General features: G+C 39.9%; 1 protein-coding gene across 5 annotated transcripts in view; it reads right to left on the minus strand.

Moving 5' to 3' along the window:
- The window catches only part of RC3H1 (ring finger and CCCH-type domains 1), a 76,080-nt gene that overhangs the window by 19,490 nt on the left and 41,181 nt on the right, over positions 1 to 15,409 (minus strand). For 2 of the 5 annotated variants that reach the window (XM_054834093.1, XM_054834092.1), the window contains exons 9-19: positions 15,270 to 15,382; positions 12,750 to 13,031; positions 12,222 to 12,439; positions 10,538 to 10,914; positions 9,213 to 9,344; positions 8,459 to 8,611; positions 5,269 to 5,479; positions 4,059 to 4,149; positions 3,806 to 3,941; positions 1,654 to 1,824; positions 932 to 1,047 (exon numbers count right to left, since the gene is read on the minus strand). In XM_054834093.1, coding sequence (XP_054690068.1) covers positions 932 to 1,047; positions 1,654 to 1,824; positions 3,806 to 3,941; positions 4,059 to 4,149; positions 5,269 to 5,479; positions 8,459 to 8,611; positions 9,213 to 9,344; positions 10,538 to 10,914; positions 12,222 to 12,439; positions 12,750 to 13,031; positions 15,270 to 15,382 — 2,000 coding nt within the window. Of the gene's footprint in view, positions 1 to 931; positions 1,048 to 1,653; positions 1,825 to 3,805; positions 3,942 to 4,058; positions 4,150 to 5,268; positions 5,480 to 8,458; positions 8,630 to 9,212; positions 9,345 to 10,537; positions 10,915 to 12,221; positions 12,440 to 12,749; positions 13,032 to 15,269; positions 15,383 to 15,409 lie in introns of all 5 variants that reach the window. The other 3 variants (XM_054834095.1, XM_054834094.1, XM_054834096.1) reach the window with 2 other exon arrangements.

The following is a 15,409-nucleotide window of genomic DNA, read 5'->3' on the forward strand; positions in this document are numbered from 1 at the left end:
AATCTGTACAATTCACACATTCCGGAATATTTAACTTATCTGGATCATTTATCTTAATTTCTTTTCTTTTTTAAAAAAATAAAAGGAAATAGTTGTTTCAATTTCATTACTTCCAGAATTTCATATGGAAAAATTAGTTTCCGTTCTGGAGGCCTCAATCTAGTGGTTTAGCGCAGAACTCAAAGACTGGCTACAGGACTTCATGAGCAATTGAGAAGGATACATTTTCCAAATAAATACAGATTCTGAATCAATATCCAGATTCCAAACTGCTCATATGAAGTTATGTAAACTTGACTTAGCAAAACATCTGCAGCATTTGAGCTTTTCTGTTCAAAGCATTAGTCCGAATACACACAGATGCTTGCAGCCATCTGAAAATAGTTGCTGCGGAGATTTCCAGCATTCCCAGCCAACATCTTGTTTCAATTGACTATCAGATGTGAGTTTAAATCAATCCCAGCATCTACACAGATAAAAATTACTGCCTACGAATAAACACAAACTTTGTTTCAAAGTTACATACCTTCCTAGACAACATCCACATCACAAACCTTAGCAGGATGGAATAACTTTCCTCTCACATTTGGAACATTTCTTTTCTTTGAAACTAAAACGGTAGATAAAGATTTCTTTTATGGTTGTTGTTTATCTCCTGTTCCTCCCTACTAATCATCCAATCTTGACTAGATGGACTTCTAGTCTTCTGTTGTGCTAACTGATACACAGTCTCACTCCACTCACCTACTCATCAGCTGAAGTGGCCCTTAATTCCTGCTCACACTATAAAAGCGTAATTTGTATAATCTTTTCCTAGTAGATGCTTCCACATCAGAGCCAGAGAGAGGTAAGGAGTGTTATTCATATACCAGAGGGACCCTGATTAAACCATTCTCCTGTTATGCAAGGAAAGGTTGAACACCCATGTTACCTGAATGTCAGTGCGAGGTCCTCAGCTGGAACCTTGCTTTGCGGTTCTAATTGTCCATTTTCTGTCTGTTTAGTGGTGCCCAGTTTGTTTTTTATATCCAGTGAAGACTGACTCTCCTTAAAAAAAAAATAAAAAGACAGATGAAAAATTCTTTAACATTGTGTTAAAAGAATTTGAGAGTTCATCCTTTGGGACCGATGACAGCAGCCTGTAAAGGAGTCATACAGCGTCACCCACAAAAGCCATGAGACAAGAAAACAGACTCAGTAAGATAGGCTCATCCTCTCAGGACACAGTATTTCCCGAAAGGAAGGGATGATTCTTGTAACAACAAGCAAAGACCATAGACTGTAACAGCACACAGACTTCTGAATGCTAGCCTGTACCTGCAGATGATATTTTCTACGTGAAAGCAGTTTATACAACTCATGGCACAGTGTGACCTTGGAGACAATTCATAGTTTTCAAAAAATTAAGCGCCATGCTTATTTTCAAATGGCGACAAGATAACAGCAGAGTATTTTAATGTGGCTAGAATTCAAACTCTTCAGGAAGAATCAAGAAACTTCTCAGGAGGTTTTGAAGACTAAAGAGGTGAAGAGGGAGTCGGATGACTCCAGCTGCGGTCATCCAGCAGAGTCTTTTTGCCAGGGTGAAAGGGCTGCAGCCAGCTACACAGCTCTCCTCTCCACCTCTCTGCCTCCCACCCCCACAGCACTCACCATGCTCAGCTCACGGGTTCTCTTCCCAATTTCCCTTTCCACCTGGTGTAGCTCCAAGCTCAGCTGTTCACTTGAGATCATCCCAGGCCACTTGGGAGGTGGGGGTGGGGGCTGTGGTTGGCCTGCCAGGGTAGTCGCCTCCCTCTGCAACAGCAGCCTGTTACTAACAGCCTAAATGCATAAAGCCAAGCACATACACAACTGAGCACACAACACACCAAGCACAAAAAGAGCTCTAGGCCATAACTCTGGAGTATTGCGTATTTGCAAAACCAAGGCCTTCTCTCGCCATGTTTAACAAGGTCCCAATCCAAACCACTTCCAATGCAAGTTTAAAAATTTTTTACATGCATACAAGTTGTTTCACTTTTAAACAAACAGTGTGAAATACCTTTTACTGTAATAAATTTGCATGGGTTTTCCCCATAATCTGCTCCCTTCCCAAAATTAAGATGAAGCACATGAATAAAAACACTACTCTCTTGTGATCTATTTGTTGAATAAAAGATAACAGCAGATAAGCAAATCTGCTGCTTTATTTTACAGTAGTAGATTTTATCAAATTCTACAGTAGAGCCACTATTATTACTAAATCATATAAAATATGTCAATATGTAGCTCTCTACTGACTCAGTTAGGAAGCAAAGGAACAGAGAGGGGCAAGTGACCACAGTCATTCATTCACAAGTTGCAAGTTACTAAGAGCCAAGTAAAAGCAGTCACCCTGTCAGCCACTCCAAAAATCTGCTAATACCTGGGAATCAGTTCCCTAAGTGTGTGCTCTGCATTCAAACACACTATCTACTACTCCACACAACCAAACATCTGGCTGGTCTTCAAGTAGAAATGCTCATTCATTTGAGAAGAAAGCAAAATAATCTAGGTTTTCTGAATTAAGTGATTGCAACAGCCTCCTAACAGGTAAATCAATAAAGCCACCTGGATTTCAAATATCTACTTGCAGCTTTGAACACAAGAGATAAATTGAAAGCTGTTATTACTCAAAATAACCAACTAGTTCTGACAAATTCCCATTATGGTAAAATCCAGGCTCCAAACTCAAATGTGTAGGATTTAACACTGACACAATCAAAGTAATAACAAGCAGGAGAGGCGGCCCACAGAGATTTCGCAACTTTCCAATACTCTTCTATTATGGCAAAGGCAAACATGCAAGATTTAAAACATTTTCTCCTCTTGTTCCCAAACAAGAGCACAAGAACACAAGTTATGTTTCAAGTAATTAATAAACACATACTACTTGTAACTGCTGCTGTGACTTAAAAATTGTGAGCTCTTAAAACTAAATCTGCAATAACCCTCCTCTATAACGTGTTCTTAGGTAACCATAGTTTCAGCAGAAGCTGCTATCCACTACTTAGAGCAATTCCTTCTGGGAAAACATTAGTATGAATAGTTGCTGAGGTACCTAAAATAGTTTTCTGGTAAATATTTACTAATTTTTCCTAGGAGGAAAAAAAAAAGCAACTAAAGCTTTGCTAAAATAATTCTTTCATTATGCCTTGACATTTCTCCTTCTGTGTCTCTCAAAATACAAAGAAAGATTTCAGCTCATTAATTCTTTTACAAATGCAGGCCCCTATCTTTCCACATGTTGCAACCAACTACATTTCTTCTAAGCAAGAAGACATAAAATATTAAGCTTAAATTTATCAAGCTAAACGTCTTTATTTTCTTGACTCTTGTGGCTTGTGCTATTTAGGAAGAAACAGGTACAACACAAAGCCAAACATGAAACGGATGAAGGTTGTAGCTTTCTGTACATAAAATCAGACATTTTCAATGGCAGTAAAGCCAAGAGGAACAGGTATCTACACCACAAGTTTGCCTCTGAGTTAACAGATGAACAGAGAGGGGGAGTCAGTGAGAGAGAGAATGAAAGCAAACATGAATGAGCACAGAGTGCAGATTCAAGTATGGTGTTGATTTGCACGTGAAGTGCAGGGAGGTTTCTGCTGCTATGCAGAGAGGTTTACACTCGTACCATACCCCTGATGCCTGGCATCACAGGATTATGTATTGTTACTGAATATTGCTACAGAGGAACACCATCAACACATGAAAAGCAGCTTTACTAGCTTCATCTCTCTCCATACCACCCCTCACCGCTCTTCCAAGTCTTGGTACCAACCTCTAGTCCTCGCATTTGTGTCTGCTGGCTAATCTGATGGTCTACTTGCTGCAGCTCCATGCGCAGCTGCTGTTCTCGCTCCGCTGAGGGCAACTGTTTCCCATGACCAGCCACATCTGTCATGGACAGTCTCTCCCTTTGGGATCAGAAAAGCAAAGATAAGGCGATTTCAAAAAACTCACTTTACTCAGTTGGCACAGAAAGAAATAAAGAAAATTTAGAAAGAGGCAAAGAAAAAATAAAGCTATCCTACCTGTCATTGAAACGTCCCTGAGAAGGTATATTTTGATGAGGAGAATACGGAGAGCCTCCCCAGCCACTGTGAGTTCCATAAGGATTATAGTCTGCCAGTGAACAGAAAGAAAACCATGTCACATTAATACAAAACTATCCTTTAAGTAGTTCAGTCAACACACAGAACTGGACAGAAATTAGAGAATAACCAGGAATGTCAGCCCTCAGAGTGAGGAAGTCTACAATTCTTCTGCTGAAATGAACACAGAAATACCACGTGTGATCAGTTTCACGTGCATGCCGCATGACTCCTCCTGCACATCCAACAAGATTTGCTACAGCCTTCCAGAGTCTGTGAGCTTTTGAAGGACTTCAGACACTCAGGGGAACGGGGACACAAAACCAAACTTACAGCCCCTATGAGAGCAATTATTTTTACTACAAATTCCTACAAGACTGAAGAGTTGATTGATAATTCTGAGACACCTAGTTCACACTAGTTTGAAGATTAAGCTTTCAGGGAAGCCAGAGTTCTACCTGTGTTAAAGTCTAGAAGGTTACCACTTGAATTAAGCAAATGAGTTTTTGTTTTGTTTCCAGCAGTTAACTCCTGAAAAAATCTAGAAGGAAGTTTAGGGGAATATAACTAAGTCTTTTCTTAAGATTATTCAGTGCACCTCAAGAAAGAGACCATCTTTTGGAGTAAGATATACAGCCACACTATACATGTGATTAGAAAATAGGTATGTAGAAAATAAACTGTTCCTGCTTTATTTGCTTTGCCTAACAGTACACAAAACAATGGCTGCATTAAGCTTGCAGCAGCAAATACCCATAAAGCAGGAGTGCAGTACAATACTTTGTTATGATGGTTTTGCACTATGTATTTGAGAAAGCAGTAAGTTTCTGGATCCTACTACAAGAGATTTAAAAGAAGCCTCATTTCAGGGGGACCAGCAGGACAAAATAACTTTTTCCAAACAGCAACAAGTCACCAACACGTACATTATGTGTGCACAAACCTATCCGTGGAACAGAAGTAGCAGCAGCTTTTTCTTCAGGCTTCTCAAGGTTGCCCTACCTAGAGTTATTTTTAGTGGCCTAACATGCATCTCATCTATATTTCTAAGACAAGAAACAAGTTTACAGGGGCTGTCTTCAACTTGCACTACACTGTAGCACTAATGAAAATAGCAACAGCCAGCAAAATCCAAGAGCACACACTGTACCTGAAATGATTGATTTGGTGGTAGCTCCCTGAACTGCCATGGCCTGCATGGGACCAGAATTCTGGTACATCGTTTTGGAAGTACGAGAGATAGCCCCAAATCTTGACACAGTTGGTCGATCTCCAAATGGAATGAGGTCATCATCACCAGTCTCTGCTGCTCTTCTCTGCATGTCTAATCGCTGGTCACGCATGGCTTTGCTATCTACATTCTGGACAAGATATGGAAGAGGCAGTCAAAAACTTACTCAGAAATGAACAAAACCACATTCCTATTACAACAAGCTGGTACTAGTAAGTTTCTCTTGTATTCTCAATTCCTTTCGTCCTTCAACTAGTCCTCCGATTCTTTGGTTTATAACTCCACTGTTAGAGGGATGTCTCTTTAATGGTCTAACTTCAGATGACCATTACTACCACCTCTGTGAAACAGATGCATGGTTAATTGTGAACAAATCTAAGAGAAAGGAGCAGCAGCAAAAGGAAATTAAGACAGAGAAAGTCCAATGGGACAGAAGGGAAAAAACCCTCCAGAATAAAGTCAGAGGAGTTCAGTGGGCATCGCTGAGGAATCCATGCTCCTTCCAAAGTCCAAAAGCAATTTCTCTAAAGCCCAGTGTTAAGAACTGTATCACCTAACAGCCTGCAGATGACTCAAAATGGGAGTTACTCAGTACGGCACGCACTTGCACATGTCTAGTACATGTTTTCAGGCATATTTTCATTAAGCTGTAGTACTGCTTGGAACATCCTGGTTTCTAACTCAGCTTTAAACTGAAACACCTTAATGGGTCAGCAAATGAACAGATAAAATGTTTTCTCTCTACTCAGAGAACTTTGCCAAGCAGTCACAAAGGAAAAGATGAGCAAAGAAAACAAGCTTGATTTAGCAGGCTAAGTCAATTTGACTTAACTTAGAAGAAACAACATCATAAAGATTTTTAACAAAGCTTTTCCTGAAATAAAGCTATACTAGTTATGGGAAAAGTCACCTGGAGTGAATAACTTAAAAATACCAGTAAATGGGTTGTTTCCATTAATAAAAATATTTTTAGAAGCTTCCTCAACATAAAAGAAACAAAACAAACTAAAAATACATGCCCCCCTCCCTAAATAATCACCACATCCAGATAAACACAAAATGGTAAGAGGTAAACAGACTCAATTAAAAAAAAAAAAAGGAAAGTGCTTAGTTAAATGGGAAAGCTATCTGTTGGCTCTCAGAAAACATAACACAGTAAGAATTGCCAAACTTGAGTTAAGACTTTGCTAAAAGAAGTCAAACTGCTAACATAGTGCTGTGTACAGCAAAAAGAACAAGGTAAGTGGGACTACTACACAAAGAGGACTGGCTAAAGGCTAAAAACTTCTGTATGGTCCAAAATTAAAATAAAACTCTGCAAGCCTTCAGTGAGGATAAGGATTGCTAGAAACAGACATAGCTAAGGCAGGAATAAAGGGGCGAAAATGGCAGTCGCAACTGAGTTGGAAGCTAAACTCAAGAAACGTAACATGTTGAAATTGGAAGAGGCACGAGACAGCATCTACTTCAGAATTCTGGAAAAAAGACATTTTAATCTTGAGTCTGTAGTACCAATTTTAATTTATTTCCACTTACTGAGTGGGGGGAAAGAACATAGCAAAGTTGCAATGCCATCTGCATAAAATCCAGCATTACACACTCTCAGATGATTCTGTTCTCATCCTCAAAAAAAGAAATCTCTTATCAGCAATAAAAAGGAAGAATTAATTCACTTGCCATCTGCAGTGAAGGTCTCCTGAGAATTTTTTGCTGTAAGGAGACAAAAACTGAAGAGCAGCAGAGATCCTATTTGCTTATCTGAAAATTAGCTCTGGGGCAGGAGAACACTTTGTTTAGCAATGAAAAAGGAGGCTGCTTCTCCAGAACCCTATTACTTCTCTTAATTGAGTTCCAGTTTGTTTGCACAGTTTTCCTAGCAGCAGGGATGAAAGACAAGAGATGTTTGTTGGTTCCTGAACGCTGCCACTTGGACAGCAGTAAGCCGATTCTGAGTAACCTCAGTACTTCCCCAGGTGAAGCATGACAGCGTTATGACTCAAGACAGAGAGAGCGCAAAAGGACATGTAAAAAACCCAAAGCTGCAGATGAAATGCCTTTTCTTGCCCTGATTTTTCTGAGAGAAAGCCTCCTTTTTGCTCCCATTTCACACAGTGCCTTCAAGGTGTTACAGGAAAGCAATTCAGTGGAGAGAAACCAGATGCATTTAATTCCAATGAGGCAGAGGGGACTCAGGGAAGCCTGCCTGTGGGCAAAGAGGAGAAGCTGAACAGGAAAACCCTATGATTTAGTTAAGGGGCTGCAATAGGTTAGCACCTGTCCACAGAAGAACAAATTCTGGATAAAAATTTCCTCCCCCTCTCCTTATCGGTCAAGGAAAGGTCACCATGACAGTGACAATATATAAACAAAGGATGATAGAACACTTTTGCAGATGGGAGGTGAAGGAGAAAAACAGATTCATCTCTAAAATAGCCCCTCAGGCTAAACAAGTCCTTTCTCTTGAAGACTAGAACGTTTTCCTACTTGCATGAGCTACCAGCAAACTTCTTGCTATTGAGTCATGCTTAAATGTTAGGAAGAAACAATAGCGGTGGTATTTCAGAATCCTGTTTCTCCTCTTCTACGTTAATGGCTCCCAATGATGACACCCTAGCAGCCCCCCCCTTCTTGCAAAACTGACCTAACAAAAATGCAACAGCACAAAATGACAGCCAGACACCCATGGCTTCAGTGAAGGATTGAATAAGCACAGTATAGAGTTAGAAACTGCCCTCAAGAATAATCGATCTAGTATTATGACTATGCTTCTCTCAAAAGCTTCATGCAAGTTTTGAGTATTCTTGTGGTTACAAATCACAAGAAGACTCTTTCAAGTAAAAACTGGTAGCGTTGGTAACAGCAGTCACAATCACCTTAAAAGGATTAATAGCACAAAGTTACAGCATCTCCTTCTGACAGAAAGAAGTACAGGAAGCAACAGATGGACATGTTTAATTAACAAGCTGCCAGTACAGAGTCATTTTTGGATTTCAATAAGTGTAAAGAATCATGGCAAAATCTCTCTTGCTATCCATGGCGTTAGAGAAGAGTCCTTCCCAACCCACAGAAGCATCAACTTTTCTTCCGAGTTCCCCTAATCCCTACGTACCGCCATCTCCACATTCCTTGCTGCCACAACATCTTTGGGTTTTGCATCTTTGGTTCCAATGTAGGAGCCGATGGTGTCACAGGACCAGGGAGAGTACTGGCTGTAGTCATTTCCTTTGTATTTCCCAGCTACCTTCAGGTCTTCATCCAAGTACTGTACAAAAACAAAAATCTGGTTCTGTAAGTGAAGGGAAGAAGCAGCTTCACAGCAACCGCTACTTAGGTTCAGCAGCAGTGAACTTGAAAAACACCACCAGGATTATTTTTTTATCAGATGCATCATCATTTGGAATTGGGCCATGGCAAGCATGAAATGTGTGAAATTCTGATCACCTGGCTACACTCCCCGTGCTGACTGTTCACTTGGCCAGTATGAAAGTGATATGTTGACCTAGGTTAAAAAAACCACTTCTATCAAGCTGTTACTTAATTCTAAACATGTCAGGGGCAAATGAAGCAAAGTCCAGTAACCATGAAAACTGACTACTTCAAGTAATAATGGCTCAAAACTAATTCTCTTGGTTGCACCAAAAGCAGATAGCTTAGGATCAGTGGTAGACCAGAGAATCAACAGTCAGTCGAGAGAATGGAGACTGCACTATAAGGGCTTCCCACCTGGAGCACAAAATGTCCCCCCTGCCCCCCGACACTGTACTGTTCTAATTTTCTTGTTGTCTTCACCTATTAGCACACACAAATTCCAAAATATTTTCTAAACATACTAGTAAGATGCATTTTTGTCAAGATATGCTTACCTCCTCTGAATGAAAAGGATGAGGCAAGGTTGGTGATGGCGCAAAAGGAGGTGGAGAAATCACCTTCCTCTCTTCGAGCTGGGCCATGATCTCTTTCCTTCGTCGGTGAAGTTCGTCAAGGCTGGGATGAGGCTGAAACAAAGACAGGTGCAGGTTACAGAGCTTCTGAAGCATTAATGCACAAAACTAGTAATTTAAAAAAAATGTTTGCCCAAACAAAATATGGCAACCATATACTGCAAGAAAAGGAAAAATACAGTGAATAGACAGTATCATTACGATAATAAGTAATGATCACTTTGTTAAAGTCTATCTGTTAACTTTCATGTTTAATACAAGACATACACATTCCTACACTGGCCAGAGTGTTCATTCAAGACACCCTAAAGGCAGAAAGGCAGGGAATGTTATTTGCCTAAAACTGATTAGTTCCTCAACTAACCCAGTGTTTCTAACTTTAAAACTACTCATCTTTTCACTCACAGGTAGCTCAACATGACTCTGTGTTCCAACTTGGCAGTTTCCACTGGAACATGTTCCAGCATGGCAAGTCTCCATTTCAGTCATATGGGGGAAAGTGGTAGAACTCTACAGATCATAACCTAGTCACAATTAGTTTGCATTTATTATTCATTTTGCAATAGAATTAAACATCCCACAAATGCGTCAAACTCAGAACTGGTAGGTCTATAAGCTATGTTAAAAATGCTTCCTGGACTCAGCAATTCAATTCAGAGCCTTTACTCTGAATGACAGGTATGCAAATCCAACTGTTCTACAGGACTCAGTTCCAGCTGGTGATTTACCAAAACAAGTTTGCACACTTCTACTAGGAAGACCCTCCAGTTAGCAATCTTGAAGTAGAGAAAATTTGGAAGAGCAGAATTTTTAGTTCCTTTTTCAAGGGATGCATGCTTGCATAGTTATTTATTTAGGCACAGAGATGGGGAGTTCCAGATGGGCAGTACAAGAATGCACACACTGTATTTAATCTGCACTAGAAAAAAGTAGCCGTCTCCAGCCTAATCTTCGTTGGAGAAGTCAGGGCCATCTGAGACTTCCAAATTAATTACAATGCTTTTCTACTTCGAGCACTAAGTAGCAGCCCGCTCTTACATATTAAGATCATCACAACTGCAGAGTTGACCAGTAACTAAACTGCCTTCCAGTTTTTGATCTGCTTTGTCAAGTGTACCCCTTCCTAAATTTCAAACTTCTAATTCCTCACAAAACCCATCAATTGCCTTACTGCAAAAATATTCTACTTCAAGTAGTTTATATTTTCTCTCTAAAATAATTAAAAAAATGCAATATAAACCCCATACCCTGTGGCATGAAGGTCTGATCTGACTGAGATGTGGAGCCACTGGGCAATAACCCTCTGTCTGCTGGTATCTGTCTCTGGATTCAGGTACATAGGAAGGTACAGCTGCTTGTGGAATTTCAATAGGTACAGGGCTTCCTCGGACAATCTCCTCTCGCTGATATGGCTGGACAGGGGGATATACGCGACGGCTGTCGTAGTGCGGTGGGTATATGGGTTGTCCCATAGGAGGGTACTGCTGCGGCTGCGTGTACTGTGGGCTCACCACACGATCCTGAAGGTAGGGTGGGTAATGGTCTAAATAAGGTGGACCAGGTTCAGGAGCTGATGGAGGAGGTCGGACAAAGCGAGACATGGACTGAGTGGGATAGTAAACTCCTGAAATAAGGCAAGAGGAAAAAACACAAAAAAGTGATTATCACAACTGTCTACAAAAACAAATTGTTCAAATACTCCGGTCTACAAGTATCATAAAGAGAATGGTATAAATTAATTCATATTTGTTGCTTGCCCACACTGTCTAACCGGTATTTCTACTAAAAAAATAACCACAGAAAACCTAGAAAAAGCAAAAGTTGATCCAAAGCTGAAGTGACACAGTTTAATTATCTAAGTAAGATACCAGCAAGGTGTAAAGGTTACAGTAACTGGAGAAGTGATAAGACTGAGCCCACCACAGGTGCCATAGAAGTCCTGTTAGCATACCAAATAGAGATAATTCACTAGAACGTCTCTGCAGATTGATGTGAATGTTTTTAGCTACACAAGACCTAAAAAGTAAACTCAAGATTAGCCTGTACATATGTATCCACACAACTAAAATTCAATTTGTCCCAACATATCAGAGCCACTGCCTATGTAAAGAAACTTGATTAATTAGAATTTGAAGTTACCTAAAGATTTGTTCTACCTCTTGAACAGTAGAAGGAAGTTTCAGTACTGTGAATCGAAGACTTCTAAGATCACACCTCCTAGGTACCTGAAGATTTTAGTGATCTATCTGGGATCTCTGGATAAGTCAAAAATATGCATGAATATGTGCACATCGTCAACAACATGTGCATCAAGTTTTGTGGACAATTCAGATCTTCACTTGCACACAATAATCAAATGTAAGCTTTTTGGTTTTTCTTCAAAATGCCTTTTTTTTTTCTTCCCCCAAAAATGGTGCGTCCACACCCCTCCACACACTTTCTATGGCTTTTTTTTATTCTTTCCACTTGCTTCGGTCTTTCATTCCTTATTTTTCTTTCAGATTAACTTGACATCATTTCTCTCTTCAATCTTACATTGCATAAAAATCATTCCGTCTTTACATATAGCTGTATCTTTTCTTTTTAATCTCCTTCAACATGATCTTTCTTCATTTGGTCTCTTCATATTTCTAACTTTTCCTCTTAGTTCTTTTTTTATGATGTTTTCTTTTTTGTGCCCAGCCCTTCTCTCATGTCACTTGTCTCTACCCATCACATGTATGTGCAGACATTTCTGAAACTCTTACACTTTTCTCAAGACACAAGAAGCCTGCCAATTTCCATTTTATTATGCCATCACCACATTAGTGCCTGTAGTCCACGTGATATGCAAAAGAATGCCAGCTTAAGGGCTTAAGTAAACACCAGAGTGGGAAGAAAGAATAAAATCAGCATGAAGATGAAAGACAGAGAGCATGGTCTCAAACTTACCTTGTTGGTAGGGTGCTGGCTCAAACGGTGGGGCAGCTCCTCTAGGATCTTGATAAAACATATCTGCTTGCTGAGTATTATACAGCTGAGACCCTCGTGGTACCATTTGCAACTGCTTGGTGACAGACACTGAAGGCAGATCTGTCGGTGCCCGAGCGGGCACAGGATGAGGGTTCACTGGTAAAGCAGAAATAGAGCTCTTGGGGACAGATTCCAGCCTAAAAAGTAGAAAGATGGCACTGCTCATTAAGGCCTGACATAGCACACTGTACTTTAAAAACACTGTTCTTTGTCTATATTCCACCTTCTAAAGGCTTACATCATCTTCTCCAATTAAAATATAAGTAAACAGGGAAGTAAAGCAGTTTAGAGTTTAAGCTTGAATCACGTTAAAAAAACCCCCCAAAACCAACCACCTAACCCCCAAAAGCCCCCTGTTCTATTTCTTTTCTAGATAATGTCATTACTCTGTTTCTACTGCATATTTACACACATGACACTTTAAACAACAGTTAGGAAGACCCGTACAAGTCAGGAGGTGATCCAGGGGCACTGCTACTCAGATGGTCCATCTTCCCTGGCTTCAGAGCAGTTTCATAACCGGAGTCAGTCCCTCGAGAAATTAGTTGCGTCACCGTGCTGCCTGTTGACACAATTCCATTTGGCAGAGCAGAAGTTTTCCTATTGGGCAAGTCCACTCCCCCTTCCTCCGAGAGGATAGCTCCTGAAGGCAGGCCCACCTCATTTAGCTGGCCCAGGGAGGCACTCAAGGGTCTTCTTGGAACCAGACGCTTGTTCATTTTACGGAATCTTCAGAAAAAGAAACCACATATCAAAAGTTGAAACAAAAACCTAAAAGGAGTTGTATTTTCAAGATGCTACCAAAAGCTCCAAGTTTTAATTCAAGTTTCCTAAGGGAAAAGTTTGTCAGACTACAACTTCACTGCTATTTGAACTGTTAATAGCAGTTTCAATCGGAAAAACACGGATGGATTTTTAATGAGAAGTACACCAAGAATTCACAGCTAAACTTCACACTGCAAGTATAAAATCTTACTTCCTGTACATATATGCATTTCAACTGTACAGAAGAAAACCAAACACCACATAAAATATCACCAACAGTGACAGAAGCTTTGGAATAAGAATCACAGACTATTCAAGTCTATTTTATTCAGAGAAGACAGCAAAAAATTAAAGTGGCAAAAGATGAACAGATTCCCTTTTGCACCATTTGCCCAACAATAAGCTAAGTTAAGCCTTTATTGCCCTGCCCTTTCATCTAGAACACAACAGTACGCTCAAGAGAGACAGGCGCATGTGTGTAGACACCCACTCAAAGGTGACAGGAAGAGTTTACACAGGACCCTCCATGAGAAAATACTTAGAAAAAAGTTGCACGGTGCTGCCCTCTGGATTTTTCTGAACAATTTTATGAATCTCTGTTGCAGTCTCCATGTGTACAGGACAAAAATAATCTAAAAAAAATTTAATACTTGCCTATGCACACTGGGTCTTTGTCCTTTGCCAAGAGGAGAATCAGCTGCTGTGTATTTTATAATTTGTTATCTAAGGCACTACCACATACTTCCCCGTAACCTTCCTGCAAACTTAAAGCTATAGACAGATATACAGGAATGACATAGCAACAGCAATGCATATTATTCATACAAAACACTTTTTAAAAGGAGGAACACTAATGCAATATCTACTCAAAAGAATTAAGCAAAGATAAAAGGTACAAGGAAGAATGAGAACTCAGAAGTTCCCCAACCATCTACAGAAACTGCTGCAACCTGAAACAGAACAAGCATTCACTTCACCCCATGACAACATTATTACTACAGCATACAAGCCAGTCTGGATAAAACAGGCCTCTTCCACCTGCAAAGCTGACAAACAGTCCTTCTTGATACATACAACTAGTTCTGCAGCACACCACCTTTGTTAACCATCCAAATCAGCACTACCAGTCCCCATTTTCTTAACACCATGACAAACAGGGAAAAACTCCAACTGTTTCTGCAGAACACAAGCATCAAAGTCCTATTCTCTGTTCATTTGAATAACTGCCTTTGTCATTCTAACACCACGTGCTCTGCTTTTTTTCTCCCTGTTTTGCCTATGCACTGCATGCTAACTATACAGCCAGTGAACTGCCATATTAATGATTCGAGTTTTAGATTAAGGAAAAAAAAAAAAAAAGACAGACTGCATACCATTTCCAAATCTTTGGAGTTTTCTGCTGATTAAAAAAACCCAAGCACCTTTTCTTTGAAAGACATGAATTATTTTAGCCCAAAAAACAAGTTATATATGCTGCATAAAATATATTGTATTTATTTCTTTTAACTGTTAAATAATCCATTTTACTTCCAAAAAAAAATTAACCTTCAGAACAGCAGCAACTTGCTCTTGGACAACTGGGTGCCTCCTCTAAATATGTAACGAATGTAGCTTATTTACTGCAGACTTCATACAGCCACTATTTTTTAAACTCTTCAACAATAGCTTTAACCACTTTTAGGTTACTGCTTGTGCAATCTGTCAAAAAGTTTCAAAGAATAACGGGTGCAGAGAGAAAACTTGTGATGATCAGTTTTAGCTCTCTGGATAGCCCTAGCAGCACAGAAGAACAAGAGAACCCTTACATCTGGAAAACTGCCAGTGACTTACTTTTCACACCTGAACATAAAGGCAAGATGAGAAATACACACAAATAAATGACCATAACGGATGCAAATCAAACAGTATGTTTAGTCACAAGAAATAAGGACAACAGCCCACCTCCAAATTCTCAAATAATGCTTGTGTAAACATCAAACTTTCAGAGCTGCATTACTGCTGAACAAAGCAAACCATCCTAAGTTTTGGAACTGTTCGTTCTTAAATAAGAGAGATGACTGTTACAAGTTCTTCACGTTATTTCTTGCTAATGTAACAGACAAGTTATGCCTCCTCTCCTCATTCCTAGATATGATAAATAACTCTCATGGATAAGATGGTAGAAATCAGTCCAATCTCTGTTTCGTAAGAGCTAACACTTACTTTTCTAGCTCCTCCTGAGAATGTGCAAAGGTGCAGCTGGCGCCCCGGGGGCATCCTCCTCTCTGCTTCATGTCTCGGCACATGTATGTCTTGTACTTGCTATGCTGAGGAGGCTGACAAGGTTAAAGAAACAAGGTGAG

The sequence above is a fragment of the Grus americana genome, chromosome 8 (genome assembly GCF_028858705.1).
Source record: "Grus americana isolate bGruAme1 chromosome 8, bGruAme1.mat, whole genome shotgun sequence".
Classification (NCBI taxonomy): Eukaryota; Metazoa; Chordata; class Aves; order Gruiformes; family Gruidae; genus Grus; species Grus americana.